General features: G+C 37.3%; 1 protein-coding gene across 10 annotated transcripts in view; it reads left to right on the forward strand.

The window, feature by feature from the left end:
* The window catches only part of LOC148719651 (uncharacterized), a 32,695-nt gene extending 11,957 nt beyond the window's left edge, over positions 1–20,738 (forward strand). For 6 of the 10 annotated variants that reach the window (XM_088738727.1, XM_088738725.1, XM_088738730.1 and 3 more), the window contains 9 exons: positions 3,226–3,493; positions 4,462–4,569; positions 8,562–8,651; positions 9,274–9,372; positions 11,496–11,564; positions 12,156–12,257; positions 14,014–18,335; positions 18,516–18,603; positions 19,162–20,738. In XM_088738727.1, the coding sequence (XP_088594853.1) occupies positions 3,226–3,493; positions 4,462–4,569; positions 8,562–8,651; positions 9,274–9,372; positions 11,496–11,564; positions 12,156–12,257; positions 14,014–17,942 (4,665 nt within the window). In that variant the 3' untranslated portion in view covers positions 17,943–18,335; positions 18,516–18,603; positions 19,162–20,738. Of the gene's footprint in view, positions 1–3,225; positions 3,518–4,461; positions 4,570–8,561; positions 8,652–9,273; positions 9,373–11,495; positions 11,565–12,155; positions 12,258–14,013; positions 18,336–18,515; positions 18,604–19,161 lie in introns of all 10 variants that reach the window. The other 4 variants (XM_088738731.1, XM_088738732.1, XM_088738733.1 and 1 more) reach the window with 4 other exon arrangements.
* The last annotated feature ends 28 nt before the right edge of the window (positions 20,739–20,766 follow it).

A 20,766-nucleotide genomic window follows, 5' to 3' on the forward strand; every position in this document is an offset into this window, starting at 1 on the left:
GTAGACCAACAACTTACAACCCACCAACAGGTTACAGACAGGTCCTCAACTGCCCGTGAGCCAAAACTCTGGCCTGAAACATTATGAAAACTGTCGGCTATCTGACAGCTAACTGTCGGCCGACAGTCAGCCTACAATATCTTTTAGGAACTGTTCTTCACTTTTACTGAGTGTGTAATACATAAACATTTAAAACAGTGCAAGAAGACTTTTAATGATTCATTAATTGATTGACTTAGAAATAAGTTACAGTCATAGGCAAATAGCTCAGGAAAGTGTTATTGTGGACTTCAAACTCATTTAAATGGTTATAAGAATAATCATGATACTTATTTTATTATACAGACTTATTTACTTGGTTGTGAAATTTACTCACTTGATCAGGCAATTGTAAAATTGGTAAAAGTGAAGAACAGCTCCCCTAAAAGTCTGACAGCCAACTGTCGGCCGGCAGTATACCAACAGTTGACGGACAGTTGACCAACAGCAAATTGACACTTAAAAATTTGACAAGTGTAAAGACATCGCAGTTACTCGACCCTTACCGTTCTAGTAGAATCAGTCGCATGATGTACCACAAATTGAGCTAAAATTGCATCATCGTATGTCCTGGGTAATTATCTATGAAATCGCCCTATAATGCATTGCGGTTTGTGTTAGGGCGTCATATATGGACTTTCAATTATCTTTGTCTGTTTGAGTTTATTTTTGGTTAATATTTTCATTTTATTATTTTTTTACGTATTCGCTTGTCAGAGACAATAAAAGCTGCTTACGTTTAGTAAAGCAAAAAAAAACTGCAAGAAGACGCTTGTGTTACTAGCCGAAGAGTTTCCATGGTTTTAAACTACTCCTTTATTTCACAGTCATTGCAGGGAGTGTAGATGTTCAAAATCTAAATTACAGAGTTGAAGTTAGTAAGGGAAATGCAAATGTTAACTTAAATCAAAGAGCGACATTTGCCCAGTGGCATCTCACAGTTCTTCTGACCAGCAATTCATAAAATTGTAAACTACGTCTGTGACGTCATCAAAATATACAAATTGCAGAATGTTTGAAAGTTGCGGTCTTAATTAACTTGCGCAATACAAATCACATATTTAGCAATACACCGCTGTAAACAAATTTTTTGCTTCTTTACTGTGAGGATGATGCGATGGGATTGTGAGGGGTTTGGTACCTAAAAAAACCTAAACATAAGAGATTGCGACGAGATTGGTCCCAAAAAAACCTAAACAAAATGGCGGACTCAAGTGAGAAAGTTTCATTTTGTGTCAATATGCAATGTTCTTCCCTGCGAGCTGAGGCTTTTCTGGTATTCAATGGGGGTTCTCAACCAACACTTGGCCAACAAATTGCCGACATGCTGCCAACAGTTGGCCGACAAATGGCCGACAGTCGGCCAACTGTCGGCAGAAGATTTTCGCAAAAGGCAGTAAACGACTGTTGGCCAACAGTTGGCCGACAGTTTTTGGGGGAGCTGTTTTTCACTTTTTCCGTAAACTTGTTACTTCGTCAGTTTTATGGACTCGTTGGGTTGGTTGTGCAAATTGCTCTGTTTTAACCTGTCACATTTTAAGCAGGTTATAAAAACTACTGTCTGTCGTATACACTCATTAATTTGGATGATTGTAAACATAATACTCTTTCAGCTTCATCCTCTCCTGATTTTGGCCATTGTAAAAGTTACTCTGACTATCTGATCCACGCAGTGATTTAGTTAAGGTCAGAGGATTGAGCCTAGCAACCAAAGCGTCTTTATTTGTCTTTCATTACTTCTGGAGGTAATATTCTGACTGTAAATTATACCTATCCTTTCACTCAACTGACATTGCTCACGTATTTGGCTATCTGAACGAAGACTTGAGTGAAATCTGCCAATGGTGCTGTCAGAATTCCCTTCTAATAAACCCAGCTAAAATTAAAATCTTACTAGTTGGTGTTCCTCAACTACTGCGGAAATTGCCTCCAACATCAATTTCACTCTTGGGAAAGGAAATAACACCAGTCCCTGTAGCAAAAGACCTTGGAGTCTACATCGACCAGTCCTTAACATACAACGATCATATTACTAAAACTACTTCTAACTGTATTTTCAAACAAGTACAGATCAGCAGGATCAAACACCTTTTGGACAGGAAAACTCTCTTACTTTTGATGAAGGCTTTTGTTTTTTGTACAATGTATTATTGTTCAACTGTATGGGCCAACACTTGTCAAAGAAATATAAAGAAGCTTCAGCTAGTGCAAAACTTCGCTGCCCGTATTGTATTAGGTCATAAGAAATTCGACCACGTCTCCCAATGCATAAAATCTCTTAATTGGCTCACTGTTAAGGAGAGATCTTATTTCAACGATGCTGTAATGGTATTTAAATGTGTAATTAATTTAGTTCCTGAATATCTGGCTAACACGTTTGTCCCACGATCTCATATTCACAGTAGGGTAACTAGATCATGTAATCTGCTCCACATCCCACGATGCCGCCTGTCCTCTGGGCAACGTGCATTCACGTATCGTGGATGCAAATTGTGGAATAACCTCCCAAAGGATTTAAAAGCAGCTAAGAATGTAAACGCCTTTAAGTTCCGTCTACTGAGAGCGCTCCTTAATGGAAATGTTGCGAAAAGATGAATCGTTTCTATCTTCTATTCTTGTGTAATTTTTGTATTAGTTCACTAGTGTTTTTAACGTGTATTGGCCTTTTGTATTTATATTGTATTAGCTTTAGATTTACTTGTATATATATTTATGATGTTACTAAATAATTGTTACTATAATATTACAATAATTTAATGTAGGCTTTGTAACTGAAAAACCCAGCTTGGGAGTTGCAATAAACGTATGTATGTATGTATGTATGTATGTATGTATGTATGTATGTATGTATGTATGTATGTATGTATGTATGTATGTATGTATGTATGTATGTATGTATGTATGTATGTATGTATGTATGTATGTATGTATGTATGTATGTATGTATGTATGTATGTATGTATGTATGTATGTATGTATGTATGTATGTATGTATGTATGTATGTATGTATGTATGTATGTATGTATGTATGTATGTATGTATGTATGTATGTATGTATGTATGTATGTATGTATGTAATATTTATTGCATGAAAACATTGTTATATGTAGCCATTGTGAGTTATGTTCTTTTTTACCTACTCTATTACCATATCATATGTTGTCTTGTTGGACTTTCATTTACAGGTGGATGGAACAGATCTGTTTCACTTTGTTGAAAGTCGCACAACATGGGGTGGTTACCTAACAGAAATGAAGCAAGATGGCACGTGGGGTGATCATTTGATTCTCTTGGCTGCTGCAAACTGCTATAGAATAGCCATTCATGTGATTAGCAGTCTTCCAAACAACAGTGAGGTAATCATCAACCCAGATTCTCCATTGGATAAGAACAAGCATCTTGTACTGGGACATGTCCATGAAGTACACTATGTGAGCCTTCAGCCCTTGCAAGGTACTGTAAAGCTCAGAACAGAAGGTATTCTGAACTTGGCCTATCTAGTATGAAGGTTGCAAACAGCATATTGTGATTTTCATTTATTCCATGAGTGCACATTGGAAAAAAAGCTGAGTTGGTAACAACCATGTAATCTTGTATCCATGGAATGGAATAGTTCTTCTCTTAAATTTGATAAAATCCTGGATGAGTTAATAATTTTAGGCCAACAAATAATTATAGCTACCAACTGTCACAGTGCATTTCCTTTTAAGGTGATTTGGAAGATGATTTGATTCATAACTTGAGCTTAGTGAATCAATCAGAAAATGTGAAAAGCGATGTTCAGAGTTGGAAATTAAATATTATTATAACTATGTGCATTCTACCAGTGTTTTTCATTGCTATACAGGTATATGCAAATTACCATTGCATAAAAGCTTGTAGAGCTAATTGTTTTGAGTTATCTATGATGTGACTTCCTATGGTAACATAGCAAGAAGCTATTGCAATCAATTGAAAGCTTCTAATTAAAAGCTCAAACTGATTCTATGATTAGATTTTGCATGAATAGATTGAACCTAAAAGAGTTTGACCAATTTTTATCATTGTGGAACCCTATTATGTCAAGAACTATTGTCCCGATGTCTTAAATCAGAGATCTTTTTTACATCACAAAGTAGGATTTTCAACAACATCCAGATGGACAATTACAAGGATTTATCAAAATTTTGTTGTTTGCAAATGTTAGAATTTAATAATCCACAAAAGATGAAAACTGAAAGCTAATTTATCAGTATATCGGAAGAAGAAAGAGGTTTGCTTTTCTTTTCCATAATTTTTAAAAACATGTCTGATTCTAAATAGTATTAGATTGATGAGCTTTCCCTCATATGATTTTAGAATATCATACACCTTCTTGTGTCATTGGTGGTTATTGAGAAACATTTCAATGTTTTTGTTATCCCTTTTCACAATTTCTTCAGAAAACAGCACAAGTTTACTGGCGAGAGATGACAGTTCAGCACCTCCCTGTGATGATCAGCCTTCTAGGGGTCTCACTGGAGAGTTGACTTATTGTGATAACTTCTCAGGTGATGTCAAATTATGAGGCTCTACTTAAGTTTGATGGTAACAAGAATGATAAGGGAAATGTGATGATAATGATGATAATGGTTGATAGTGGGGTAGGGGCTGCCCTCAGTAATTCTATTTGGTACAAATATAATGATCATTCAAACACTCCAAAATATATGAACTTCATATATTTCATTGTATCTTATTTATCACTTTCACGGGTTTATTACGAATCAACTTAACGGCCTGCTCTCAGTTGGCTTGTTAGCTCAATTGGTAGAGCGCTGCACTAGTATCGCAGAGGTCAGTGGTTCGAATCCCGTACAGGCCTGATTTTTTTCAGGTCTGATTTTCGCTATTGCTTAAATAGGGCTATCTACTGCGAGGATCGTGCATCATACATATATACATACCTACATGCATACATACATACCTACCTACCTACCTACCTATCTACCTACATACATACCTACATACATACATACATACATACATACATACATACCTACCTACATACATACATACATACATACATACATACGTACATGCATACATACCTACCTACCTACCTACCTACCCACCTACCTACCTACCTACCTACCTACCTACCTACATACATACATACATACATACCTACATACATACCTACATACCTACATACATACCTACATACATACATACATACCTACCTACCTACCTACCTACCTACATACATACATACATACATACATATCTACATACATACCTACATACCTACGTACATACATACCTACATACATACATACATACCTACATGCATACATACCTACATACATACATACATACCTACATGCATTTATACATACCTACATACATACACACCTACATACCTACCTACATACATACATAATATATACATAATACATACATAATACATACATACGTATGTACGTACCTACATACATACATACATACATACATACCTACATACATACATACATAGCTACCTACCTACCTACCTATCTACCTACATACATACAAACATACCTACCTACATACCTACATGCATACATGCATACATACATACATACATACCCACCTACCTACGTACCTACATACCTACATACATACATACCTACACACACACACACACACACACACACACACACACACACACACACATACATACATACATAGCTACCTACATACCTACATACATACCTACCTACGTACCTACCTACCTACATACCTACATACATACATACCTACCTACATACATACATACACACATATACACACACACATACATACATATATACATACCAACCTACCTACCTACATACCTACATATCTACCTACCCACACACACACACACACACACACACACACACACACACACACACACACACATACATACATACATACATATATACATACATACATACATATATACATACCTACCTACCTACCTACCTACATATCTACCCACCCACACACACGCACACACCCACACACGCACACACATGCACACACACACACACACACACACACACACACACACAGTTAACTGACATAGGTTAACTAACCACTCCCCATAGGGGCTCTTCAGGGCTAACACCCACCCATCTCACTCGGGGGAGGACATCCACCACACAGTAATCTTGTGCGTGGGAAATTAACATCTCTTACCTCTAACCCTGAAGGAGACGGTGCCTACGGTTTATTCGTCCTTATCTGAGAAGACTAGAAAATGTATCCATTTTAGAAAGGTAGCAAATTCTCCTCACTTATTTTAAGATTATGAGTATTGCTCCGGCCGGGGCTTGAACCCTCGACCTCCCGCACAACACAATCCGGTGCTCTAACCAATCGAGCTAACCGGGAGGTTAGTCCCTCTAAGGACTACACTCACCAGGACAATCACACTACACTTTCACATGTTACTCCTGGGTTCAAATCATTCACTGCAAAACTTCAAACACACCTCAGAAACTGAATTTTCTTATTAAACAGTGGTGGCTGAATTCAATTTGTAATCAAAACACTTCTGCAGACTTTTTTTAAGCTTTTAAGGTGGCTGGCACCAGTTTTCATCTTTTTGATGGTTTGTAACTTTGAAAGAATACAACAAAAAGACTGGCCAAGGCCAGTTGAACACTTTTACAGGGTTAAATTATATAATTGTTGGCTATACAAAAGTAGGTGTCATTTTGCCAGTAGCAGCTTCCATGGCAGTGCTTTCAATGGATTATTCAGATGCATTTTTTAGCTTATGGCTCCAATAATTTGAAAACTAACTCGGTGACCCTGTGATTTTTCTTAGTGATTGCTTTCGGCACTTGAAAAGGAAAATGTACAAAGATTTTAAAAAAATTCTATGGAGTGGAATTTCAGAAAATCTAGAAAAAGGCAATTTCCACACATCACAAAATTTCCTTTGGTAGAATTTTGTAGTTTTTTTTTCTGACGATACCTTTCAACATTATCGTATTGGAACGATAAAAAGAAGGGGTCACTGGACTTGTTTTCACGAGTGTAGCAATTCCCACGTGCGTTCTTGCGCATTTAGACTCCACTGAATAATGAGTGCATATAAAATCTGCAAAAAAAAACACAAGATAGTATCCTGCATTTGTCAAATTTCTGTCTGCAAAATTCATCAAATTTAGACACATACTGCAATCCAAATCTTTCTTCACCTGCTCAAGCCAAATTTCACTATTTTCCATTCTTAACATCTCTTCCATAACAAACCTTTTGCCTTTTGAACAAAAATACCTCAAAACACACGGTTTATGCAACCACAAGTTTTTTTGACTGATTAAAAAAATTTAAGATATGGAGCAAAGAATTCCACACGTTATTTTTTTGTTGTTGTTAGAGAAGCACAGGATTATTTTTGTCCACTTCTGATGGATCCAACCAGATAATTGAATCTCATCACAGTTCTTGTTTGACATTGGATCATAAACAATTGAAGCAATGCACAGTATGCCTGAACTCTATAAATATTTGTTCACTCAAACAGTGATACTTAGTATAAACTGAAACAAAGCTTCTTTATCATTTTATGTGCATTTGCTATTCCAATATGGTTTCCTGCTCCAGTGAGTTCAAGACAACTAATCACCATGTGTTACAGTAGCAACTACCAAGTTTGACAAGTGTCATAAGTTGAGAGGGATGTATTTTACAGATTCAAAGATCCAAATTTGGAGACGGTGAAAGAGCCAACAAGGTTTATTTCGTGTCAGCAAAGTAGAATCAATGATACTTGTAAACTGTAAATAACGATTGTAAAAAGCAACTTAATATAAAGCTAAACGAACTTATAACAAAGATAATGACGCAAACTATTCCGTTGATATTTGGGGGCAGAACCCCAATATCACATAGACAATGTTCTACACATGAAATATTTCAAACGAAGATGAGATTACGCATAAGCGAATTACGAACATACTCGCCTAACAGCAATGCATATGATACTACGAAAAAGTTAAAATAGTCATATTAGGTGCTAAGAAACAGGCTATTAATCTACATTTGCATGAGAGCAAACAATAACAATTCATTTGAGCTAAGATAGAATCGTGCAATGTACTAATCGATGAGAAATACATTTAAATAACATAGAAATGAAATCACTTACATATCTGACCCACACAGTGAAGCTCCTTGACTGGGAAATGCGAAATTGACTTATTTACCCAGACTTACGACTCATTACTTCTTGAATGACTGAAGGCCAACTGCACTTTGACCGTGATGGTGCAACCATAAAGGCTCACACGATACCATGGGCCTTAGTGAGCATAAGCAAATGAGAGAAAATAAACAAAGGGAGAGAACCAAAAGAAAAGGAAACGGACAATCGTAACACCATGGTGTTACGATTAGTGAGTGAGTGACTGACTGGTTTGCATATAGGAGCCCCATAAAATCTTAACTGCAGTAGTTAAAAATGGCAGTGATTGAATTAAATTGAAGTTTAAAACATTGTCTTCCATTTTTTCTTGTCCACTTGTAGGTTCTTCACAATTCTTGACAAAAGGAAAAAAGCCATCAAAAGTTTCCAAAGTGTCAAAGCAACAAAGATTGTCTAACAAGGTTTCCAAAGGTACATAAAATAGTCTTTTTAAAATGAGAATGGATCAATTATAATTTTAGTTTTCAGGAAATTTCTGATTTTCTTCTTCAAACAACTGACAGCAAGCAAAATAGTCTAAACATTGAAGTTTAAATAGCTCCTCCCTTGAACAATAGGAGAAGGGGTACTGTATCATACTGAGGAGTGTAAATTTTGAATCTCTGTTATGCAGTCTTAAAAGAGTTTAAAGGAAGGTTATATGTTGAATGATTTTTTTGCGGATTGAAGATTTTGCCTTAATTTTTAGAATAAGAGAGAGCACCTAACAGTGAAATCTTCACTGCATTTTCTTAGCCTAGCAGTGTTACATGTTTAATATTTTTTGCACTTAAAACATGCACTTGATCTATGGACATACTCATCAGCAGATACCAATGAAACAATGATTTATTGGCCATTTAATTGAATGTAATTTGCACAAATTACAAGTGAGATTCAACAAGCTGCAGGTGGAACAATAAACTGTAACATTACATTCAAGCATAATCTGTGTTCAGTAGTGAGTTCCTTTCTACTCATGGATCCATATTGGCTAACTTGAGAAAAGTTGTTACATTTATCTTACATTATTTTCAATAAATTATGTTGTAAGGTCTTGGCAAGAAACAGAATCCAGCACAAGGTAAAAGATCAGTTCCTGATTGTTCCAATATGCCAAAGAAACAAAAATTGTCAACTTATCCTCATAAAAGTAAGTTTTCATTTTGTTGTGTTGAAATTTAATATTAAGAAAGAAAGAGTAAACAATGCCAACACTGAATTGTGATAATTGCCTAGATACTGTTCAAGTATCAGTGGTAATTGAGTCACTTAAATATTAAAATGCAGTATAGTACTGAAAGCCTACACTTTTACTTATATACTTTACAAATGTCCATCCCTTATGTTTGACACTTAAATGAGGGTACTACCAAACACATCCTTGGAGACCCAGGGGCTGTGGGTCGATTTCAAGTTAGGGCATGAAGAGCCCCTGGGGACATTGTCCTACAAGACTAGTTCCAAACAGTCACAGTCGTTCTGCCATCTGATTGGTGCCAGAAAATCTTTGTGTTTTTCTGCCCAATCAGAGTGAAGTGTGCTTTGGAGTCCTTTCGTGTGTTGTAACACGGACAAATACTAATAGCTCAGTTGCTCGCTATGCCTTGGGCATAGCGATGGAGATTTGCGTGAGGTGAAAAGTTTCAGTCTCAGCACACAATGTAAGAGAAATCGATCAGATTGTCTGCGAAAATCTTACCAGAATTATACTGAATAGTTTCGCAGGTATCACTAGAGAACGTGTTTTAAAGTTTGTGAGGTTTGTATACAACACGATGGTTGCAGTCATTAATATGTCGCTTTAAACATTAACCCAGATTTAAGCTTACATCTTTTCTAGATTTTTTGCATAATTTGCTCTGACTGAAACTTTTCCAATCCCGTGAAGTTATTTCGTGGCACAGGCCACGCAGGTATGTCAAGCAACTGGTACTTGCGCAACTTTCTGTGCGTGCCAAAATCTAATCTCATCTTCGCTTGAAAAAAAAAAGAAAAGCAAAGCGTGGAAACTTTTGCTTCTTAGATGTGGGTAGATGACCCTCTACTATTAAGCTGACATTTGCAATAAAGCAAACCCGCCCTTTCCATCCATTATTTCTTGGTCTTTGGGTTTGTTTTCCCCATTGAAAGCAGCATCGGATCGATTCCCAATGATCAAAGGTATTTAACTTGGTCTTCAACAATCAACAGAAGAGGTGAAATGACAATGACCAAGGGACTAGAAGAGAATCCGTGGCCTTCTTAGCTCAAGAATTTCAACACTCTAGGCAGCATTTGAAAGATTAAACTCTTTCCAAACCCCTTCGGTAACTGCCTGAAAAAATCTCTCCTTTCCACGATGTTCTCGTTTGTTCAGATTTTAATTAGCTAACCGGAAACACAGCTAAGCTTTCTTTAAGCACTTGCTGGAGGTCGTCCACGAACGTAAGCCATATTGTGAACAACTTTACTACAAAGTGAAGATTAGATTTTGGCGCACACAGAAAGCAGAAAGCCACCTAGGCGAAAGCGCCCATTGCTCGACATATCTGCGTGGCCCGTGCGATGAAATAACTTCATGGGATGGAAAAAGTTTCAGTCACAGCAAATTATGCAAAAAATGTAGAAAAGATGTAAGCTGAAATCTCGGTTAACGTTTAAAGCGACATATCAATGACTGCAACCATCGTGTTGTATACAAACCTCGCAAACTTTAAAACACGTTCTCTAGTGATACCTGCGAAACTATTCAGTATAATTTCCGGTAAGATTTTCTCGGACAATCTGATCGATTTCTCTTGGGAACCATTGTTCACTATTACCCCTGAAAGTAACAATTTTTGGTGAAAGTGATTGGAAAGGTGTATGTTGGACAATTTTTGGGAGAGATCATTAACAGAATCAAGTGCTCAAGCAGAGTTGCCGAGTTTTCAATAGAATGAAGCAGAGTTGTTCACTTGAATCTAATAAGGAATTCTGTTGAGGTTTTTTGAATTGCTAGTTGCTGAGAGCCACCAGCAACACTCCTTTTAAGAACTATTCTCAATTTGAAAATTAGACCACAGTGTCAACTATTACTGCTGGTTCAAACCATTTTGTGAGTTCCAAAGTATGGTAATACGTCTGTGCTTGACTCTGATGCTGACCTGTGCTCATTTAGTTAGATGGATTGTCAAAACAAAACAGCAAAACAAAACTCACAGGTCAAAACAGCACTCTTGTCTTAGAGAAACAAATTAAAGTTTTGTTTCAGTAAAGACAGAAGTTGAGTATTTTTTGATCACTTCTTTGCAGGTTCCTCTGAGAGGGTAAAGAAGACTTCCAAACGACTTCGACTATCAGATGACGAACTAACATTTGCTGGTACTTTTTTGTTTTAAATTGCCACTTTCTTTATGTTCTTTAAGTAGCTGCTGAAAGAAATGCTTTTTATTTTTTAAGCTATTAGAACACACGTTTTCTTCCCGATTGTTTAAATGACAAGGTCCATTGTTGGGGTTATTTTTAGCTATTGAGTAAGAAATCAATCCAAGATATTTGCCATTTTTGTCTGAAATTGTAGATGGTTTGTTTACCCTGTTGCATCTGACAGGCTTTTTAAAAGTAAATTTCATTGTTAAGTGAGGATTTCAATAAAAGCTGGTTATTTATCAATCTATAAGACCTCTTACCACAGTCTGTTTAGCCAGAGGACAGATTCTCGTGTTGGGGTTTCGCCTTCCAGTTGCTTTTAGGGGCACAGCCGTCTTTTACACCCTTGGTAGCCAATAATTTCTGGGAATTTAATATTAGGCATTTTTAAATTCTAATGGTCCATGCTTATGCTTAAAATTTGAACTTAATAATTATGTTAGGTATTCTTGTTAATTAAAATCACACACAGTAGGCTTGGGCCACCTATGGCTATACTGAATTTTTTTTAGTAATGATAGTTTTACTTTGTGTTTGTTCAAGATACCTCTGGTAGCTGTTTGCAGTCTCCATTTGTAGAATTCCATCATTTACCATTTCCTGTGAACCCGCAGGGTTACAAAGAATCCAGAAGACGTGACCAGAGTAAGTAGATGAATCACAATGATTTTCAGTGTCATCAAGTGTATTAGTCAATGAGCAACAGCTGCTACACGCGTGTTTTCTTTATTTAAAGGACTGTTTTACTCTTCTACCAATTCTTGCTCCGGTTTATTACAACCTGGTGTTATCTTCTAAGTCAGTTCCTTAATGTCTAACCTTTCAATGAAGCTCAAAAGCAGAGTATCAGAGTGCAAAGCCAAAGTTCTGGAGTTTAATTCCTTGTTAGAAACTGAGATGTTTTTATTTGTCTGGCGCTCGTTACAGAAAAAAACATGTCTTTAACTTTTCAGGTGGATGAAGCAAATACGGTAATTGTGAAGAAGAGCTCCCCAAAAAACCTGTCGGCCGACAGTCGGCCGACAGACGACCAACTGTCGGCCGACTGTCGGCCGACTGTCGGCCGACAGTTGGTCGTCTGTCGGCCGACAGTTGGTCGTCTGTCGGCCGACAGTTGGTCGTCTGTCGGCCGACAGGTTTTGCCTGAAATATAGGCTACCTGTCGGCCGCCAGTCGGCCGACAGTCGGCCGACTGTTGGTAATGTGTCGGTAACCTGTCGGTACCTTGTCGGTAGCTTGTCCGTGAAACGATCACACAATGTTAGGGATTCTAAGTTTGCCGTTACAAAAGCATATGGGTTTAAATTATTAATTTTTTAATTTGCGTTTGTCGCAGAGTGGCAAAACGAGGTATCGTGGTCGTTTTAGATCAAGAGTTTTTGGTCTGGTTTACCAGAAACGTTGAGTGATCCGATATTTCACTCGTAGAATCGTGCCTCGCTTGATACAACATCCAACATGTTTAATACGTTGACAATTGACTTTCAAGATTTGGTGGCTCCTAAAGGAGCCGTTTTAAAAAGTGTTTGTATTGATACGTAGCTTATGGTTTTCAGAGTTTTTGGCCGAGTTTTCGACTAAATTATCTTCCTATGCGATTCTTAGATTGTCTGGTGTGTTGTAAATTACGCAAGTGATATATCCTATACGCATCTGATAACATTTTGGAAGAAACGTTTCTTTACATACTACCAACTTTGCCGTCGATCGGTAAGTAGGTGAAGTCTGTCGAGTCATACATCACCATTACGGATTGTTATGTCACGTTAACTGTTCGTTTTTTACACAATTTTTCTTTTTTCTTAACCTGTCGGTAGACTGTCGGCCGCCTGTCGGTCAACTGTCGGCCGACAGTCGGCCGACTGTCGGCCGACAGGTTTTTTGGGGAGCTCTTCTTCACAATTACCGCAAATACAGCAAAACAGTTGTCTCAGATAGCATAAAATAAGTCTTAGTCTTTGGGATTTATTTGTTCATTTGGAATGCTTTTGTTTTTTTGTATTAAACTGTTTCCCTGTGTTTAAGTTCTTCATTTTGAAGGTTTTCCTAACAGTTAATGATTTTATTTTTTAACTCGGCTCGATTTTACAAGGTATATAGGTTAAATTTACATAGCAACTAAACACAGTTAAGCTAAGGAAAAAAGAGAAAAAGATCTAGCAATAAAGTAGGTAGCAAGTTAGGAGGTTACTAGAGACAATAGCACCTTGTAACCGTACGTGATTGGTAAAGAACCAATCCTTATTTAACAACTTTTACACTTAAACACTTTCAAAATTTCTCTTTCGAAAATCGCAGCATTCACAAGAAAATTTGACCAGAGTCGACTGTTTTAAGAAGATTAGAGATTTGATAGGTTCACTGACCTTTTTTATTTAATTTTTTTCATTTTTGATTTTAGGTCATTATCTTGATACTGTTATCAGGGTTATCAAAGACGAGTACAACAGACGATCTCAGCTAAAACCACTGCTTTGGGAGAGTACAATTACGTTGCCTCTTGAAGATGTTTACACAAGATTGAGAATTGTTTCAAGGGGGAGAAGAGACTTTCAATTAGAAAATAGTGAGGTGCACATGTATGATGTCTTTAAAAGTGAGGGTGATGTGATTGTGCTTGTAGAAGGAAGTCCTGGAATTGGAAAGACAACATTCTGCCTCAAAATAGCCTATGATTGGGCTCATGACCGCATTCCTAAGAAGTTCAACTTTCCACAATTTGAAATTGTCTTATTGCTGAAATGCCGGGATATTGTTGGAGACCTACTCGAAGCCATTACTGAACAACTGTTACCTAAAGATACTTATGAATGCTTCCGCAAAAAACTTATGCAGTTCATCAAGGATTTTCATTTTCAACCTAAAGTGTTGATAATTCTAGACGGTCTGGATGAGCTTCCAAAAGAATCTAAAAGCTACGTGGATGACTTACTCCATAAAAAGGTTTTACGATTTTGCTATGTCTTGGCTACAACTCGCCAGGAAAGAGGAATTGCTGTACGACAGAAGGTGAACTTTGACATGCTTTTACAGATTGAAGGCTTTACAATAGGAGATGCTTTTGATTACATAAGAAAGCATTTTAAGAATGCTGGTCCTGAGAATGTGCTGAAAGGAGAGAGACTCATCACTGAAATCATAGAAAACACTTTCCTTGATGCGCTGTGGAACAATCCACTGAATTTGTTACTCCTTTGCGTTGTGTTTGAGGACTACAAGGGAGAACTGCCATCTTATCGCACTGAACTTTACCAAATAATTGTTTGTTGCATTCTACGGAGATATTGTGCCAAGCATGATCTAGAGGCTCCTCTTGAGCTTGATAACAGAAAACTAGTGAGGCTCTTTGAAGACAGTTTGCTAGTTCTTGGAGAGTTAGCTTGGAGATGCTTGGAAGAAGGTCGATTTTCTTTTTGTGAAGAGGAGTTGGCAGAGTTTGAAACTACAAATGTGAACCTAGCAGCACGGGAGCTTGGCCTTGTATTCAAGGAAGCCAGCTTAAGGAAGATAAACCCACAGCACGAGTATTTCTTCTTTCACAAGACATTTCAAGAGTATCTGGCTGCATTTTATTTAGCTAACAAGCCATTAATAAGAGAGGTTGAATTTTTTAAGTTGCATTTAGACTTTTACCCAGTTATGGTAGAGAGCTACAGACAAGTGTTCATCTTTATGTCTGGCATACTGGGTGAAGATGCTCGTCTTCTTTTTGAACAGATTGGCAAGAAGCTAAAGGAAGGAAACTGGGACTGGCACCAGTGCACTGAAGAAGAGGCCACTTTCTTTGTTGAATGTTTCAATGAGAGTAGAAATGATGAACAAGTGGCAATAGCTCTTTCTTCCTTTATTCCGTTTCCACAGACCATGACCTTTGACCTCTCAAATGATGACACAACAACAGATGTTTGCATTGTTTTAAAAGCCTGTGAGAGTTTTTCACAGTTGCAACTTCCTGTTCATCTTGCACTAGAGTGTTCTTGGGGGCATGTTGATGCCAACCTAGATGGTTACAAACAAGCTGACATCATAGCATCCAACACACAGCTACAAACACTTTCCTTTTCTGGTTCTGTTTCAGAAGAGATTACAGCTCTTTTGTGCAAAGCACTCACAGTAGACTCTACTTTACATTCCTTTACACTTGAGACAACTGGATGGATTTCTTCCAGTGAAGTTGTTGCTCTCAGTGACAGCTTGGCTGCAAATAAAACCCTAACAACTGTAACTTTAAAATTGCCTCATGATGTGTTAAAGAGTTGCATAGCCATACTTGACAAGGGACTATCTGCAGATACGCCAATTACATCTGTTGTACTCGAGATTTTTGGTTTATGGAGGGAAACTGAAGCAGAAGACTTTAAAAAGATTTTATTGAACAGATCACTTACGTCTCTGAGCCTTACTCTGTATGGAGGCATGCAAGATTCATTAATAACTTCTGTTAGAGAGGGACTTGTGGCAAATCCTTCATTGAAGTCCCTTGCACTGACATTTTATGGAAAACTCAGCAACACTGGTGTGGCTTTGTTAAAGAATGGCTTTCTAGGAAACAGGTCTTTGGAGTCTCTGGAATTAAAAGTGTTTGGTGAGCTTCCTACAAACTGGGCAAATATTTCTAGGACTCTGCACTCTGCAGTAAAGTCAACTACGTCCTTTACATTGCATCCAAAGGTTACTGGCATGGTCGGAACTTCACAGGTGGCTTGCCTTTGCCCAGTTCTGAATGAAAACCTTTTAGCTTCAAAACTCCACTCATTGGCTGTCAACATCTTGGGAGAGTTAGACTGCAGTGGAGCAAATGATCTTTGCAAAGGACTGATAGCCTCATCAGTTTCTTGTGTCACTTTGAATTTCAAGGAAAGAGTAACTGATAATGTTGCCAACTGTCTTTTTAAGCACTTGAACAAACTCAAAACCCTTTCAAAGTTGACTATTAGTATTCAGGGGGAGCTGATGGGGGACGGAAAGAACACTCTTGAAAGGCTATCACGCAACCAAACATATCTATTTGCATTAAATGTTAGTGACTCATATTCAGGTGACAAGATTTGCAAAGAAGTTGGTTTATCTGCTGATGATTCCTCATCACTTACACCTGCACTTACCAAAGTTAAGGATGGCTGTGTAACAAAGCTTAGTGTGAGCGTTAACAACCCTGACAGCATCAGTGGAGACTGGGGATCCACTCTCTGTGAGGGTTTGGCAAGAAGTGAGTCTTTAACTACATTGAGTCTGACATTTAACACCAGTTCCTTTATTAAAAACATGGATGCTCTGTGGTATGCTGCGGCAATAAACAAGTCATTAACTACACTGAGCCTTACACTCAACAGCTACAATAAGTATGTGATGAGTGAACCCATAAACTGTGGTCTGAGTAATGGTTTGGCAGAAAACTCATCATTAACTACACTGAGCCTTACCCTCAACGCCTGCCATAAATTGGGGAAAATGGTGAGCGAAGATCTGAGTGACGGGTTGGCAAAAAACACATCACTAACTACACTGAGTCTTACATTGAACATCCACAGTAAATGGGATATCGAAGATCCCATGTTCTATTATCTGAGGGGCGGGTTGGCAAAAAACACGTCACTAACTATGCTGAGCCTTACACTCAACAACTACTGTAAGACTGTCTGGGACGAAGGCATGATGTGTGGTCAGAGTGACGGGTTGACAGAACACATGTCATTAACTACACTGATCCTTACTCTCAACAGCTACTGTGACAGTGACTGGCAGGGATGGGAGATCTATCTTCTGAGTTATGGGTTGACAGAAAACACGTCATTAACTACACTGATCCTTACACTCAACAACTACAGTGGCTTTACAGGACGCATGATCAATGCTATGAGTTTCGGGTTGAGACAAAGCATGTCATTAACTACACTGAGCCTTACACTCAACAACTACAGTGACTTTGATGGATACATGATCTTTGGTCTGAGTGCCTGGTTGGAAAAAAACATGTCATTAACAACACTGAGCCTTACAGTCAACAACTACTCTTCCTTTGATGGAGACCTGATCAATGATCTAATTGATGGTTTGGCAAATAACAAGTCATTAACCACCCTTAGTCTTACACTGAATGACCACAGTGACAGGCCTAATTCATGTTTCCATGCTCTGAAGGATGCTTTGGTGAAAAATACATCAATAGTTACCTTGAACTTAACACTCAGTAACTGCAATAACTTCTATGAAGACTGGATACATGAACTGGCTGATGCTTTGGCAAGAGACACATCTTTATCTTCAATTAGCCTGGAACTAAATGTCGTCAGTGAAAGAAATTCAAACTCTGAGAGTTCTTTGGTTTAAAGAGCAGCCCGTTATTTATTATCCTTTCATGAATGGTGGCCACAGTTACCACAGGGATGAATGTTGGAAACCTGATCTGGCTTTGGTTTGGTAAAGAGAGCAACATTAACTACAACTCTGCTAAACTAAACAAACTGTCAGTATTAACACAACTAGAAACAAGGGTCTGATTTTGAAGTTCTCCTGGTTCAAAAGATGCTCCAATTAACTTTAATGAGATGAAGAAGGTGGCTGGCTGGATGTGATCTGGTATTTTGGCAAAGAGATTAGAGTGACATGGACTTGTTTTAGTTCAAAAGGAGAACCAGCTGCTGTGCAGTGAGTGAAGACTGGTTTATTGATCTTGTTGTACACTCTGTGAAGCAGTGACTTTGACCACTCTGGGATTGAAAGGTAAGAGCAGCAGTAATGCAGGGACAATATTTTGAGGACACTTGGTAGAGTTTACTTGTAAGTGATTCATTTCACTTTGATCAACAGTTAGCTAATGGAGACTGTTCATTGTGTACAAAAATAATTTTTTTGAAGACTAGAATGATTCCTCATTAGAGTTATCTCTATCACTCATCTTAGCTTCCATTGACAACTTGTACCTGGCAATATTACCACAAAAGAAAGGATTCTTTGCTTGAAAGATCCAAGCACTTGGGATGAAATCAAGGTAAGACTTTTGGTTACTCAAAATCTGAAACATTTAATTTAAAAAGTAGTTTATATTGATTTTATTTAATAAATCAACTAGCAAAAAATAAGTGACAATAGGTGACAATAATCTTTACTAAGTGACAATCAAACTCGAAAAAGAATGTTTAACTGAATGCATTTTTAGAATGGGGACCACATTGAAGGAAAATAAAAACAAAAAAGAAAATTGTGGACATCCGATGGATACTCTAGAACACGCCAATGGGAAAGTTTCAATTTCTGAAATGTGTGGATATATGTGTTAATTTTGTGATGAGAAAATTACTTTCTTTGTCTTCATTGATGAGAAGATTAAATGTCTGGTCCTAAATTCAAATGCATCAAAGCTTTGTTTATGGAGAAAACAATTATAACTTCTGCTAAGTTATGAGTTCTGCTTCTGAAAATTTAAATGCTCAGTATAGAGGTTGAAAGCTCAATTTTTGTCAAATTAAATGTGGTGTCTTCACAGGTGTAGATATATTCTTCAGCAAACAAATACATTGAATTAATTAAGAATTATTGTGTTTTACAGATAAGTTGAACAGATCATTACAAGTGTCTTGGCTGACAAGCCCCCTACAGGATCAAAGAGTATTGGTGAATTGTTTGACCAGTTATCATGGCAATCATCCATGTTGATTGGAACTGATCTTCGGACATCACATGGTAGCAAACCATAAAGCAATGATGAGATGAAGACATAAGTGAGCAATGCTGTAGCTCTTTCTCTACTGGGTGATTAGATACATTTAGGTGATCATATCAGTCTAGAAACTAGTGCTGGCCTCTGAAACCTACATTATGAGCAACATGTTATGTATTTGAAAGTGTAAGGAAGACATGTACAATTAGAGCAAACGTTTTGTACACACAAATTGATGAGCCTCAAAAGAATCTAACAAACATGACAGACTCTGAGGAAGACTTCCTTGTCTTAATTGACTCAGGATTTTTTCAGAAAGAAATGTGTAATAGTCACCTCAATTTACTAATGTCTTGACACAGGCACTTAGAAAAATATCCAGTGAATGTTATGTGCTTGGTTGAAACTCAGGTTGAAGTACACTTCTGTCGAGAGTGTTGGATTGTTCCTGAACTGATATGATCTCTGAACTCAAGTTAGGTCACCAACTCAAGATAATATTTCATTAAAGATGGTTGATAGAGAATGTTAACTGAAGTCCTTTTTTGTGATAAATTTTTTTCTATTTCAGTTGTTAATGTTTACTATAGATGGATATTAATTAACATATATATGTAGTCAAGAAAGAACAGTAAGAAAGAAATTTCTAAAGAGTTTCGTTAAGTTACAACTGTACATTGAAACTGCTTAATTGTGGTTAGAATTTGACCAGCTTTACATAGAATAATCAAGTGAATTCTGTGTCCATCTTTTGATGGAAAGCAAAGAAAACAGGTTTTTGGCCCTTTCACTCCCAAGATCTCTGATCAAAAGAAACTCACCTTTCTGTCTGCCATATAATTCTGGTTATCAAACAACAACAAACATATGAAACATATGTGTGAACTGCGGTTATTTCACTATTGCTCAAATAGTGCTTTACTGCGAAGGATCGTTCTCATATACGTAATTCTGGTTATGTTAGTTCAGAGAATTTGGTATAGGATCAACCACTAATTTAAATTGTTCTTGATTCTCACCACTTGCCTTGTGACATTGTAATTGATATTGTACAGATAAATTCTATTTTAATCACTCCTGGAAATTGAAGGGTTGAGATCATCAACAGGTTCAAAACCTTGTTTTCTTGTTACTTATGATACATAAGAAGGTGTGGAAAACTTTTGTGAGGCATTCCTAACTCATTGCAGGCATCTGGTTCCTTTTCCAGTTTATCACGATTTTACTTGTGATGTGTAAATAATTTGGTTACTTAGTTCAAATTCGTTGAACTCGAGATTTTGTAAATAATTTCATTTTGTCTTGAAGATGAAAGGTTACAGCTCTACGAATTTTTAGCAACTTCCATTTATGGCTGGCACCTCAACTGCTCACACACTTTGCAAGTACAAAGAGTTTTCAATTTCCCTTTATTTATTACATTTCATACCATTAAAGTTCTTTTTAGAAATAAAGTATTTTTTCAAACCATCCATTGTTGTAGTTCTTGGATTC

Source organism: Stylophora pistillata, chromosome 11 (genome assembly GCF_964205215.1).
Source record: "Stylophora pistillata chromosome 11, jaStyPist1.2, whole genome shotgun sequence".
NCBI lineage: Eukaryota > Metazoa > Cnidaria > Anthozoa > Scleractinia > Pocilloporidae > Stylophora > Stylophora pistillata.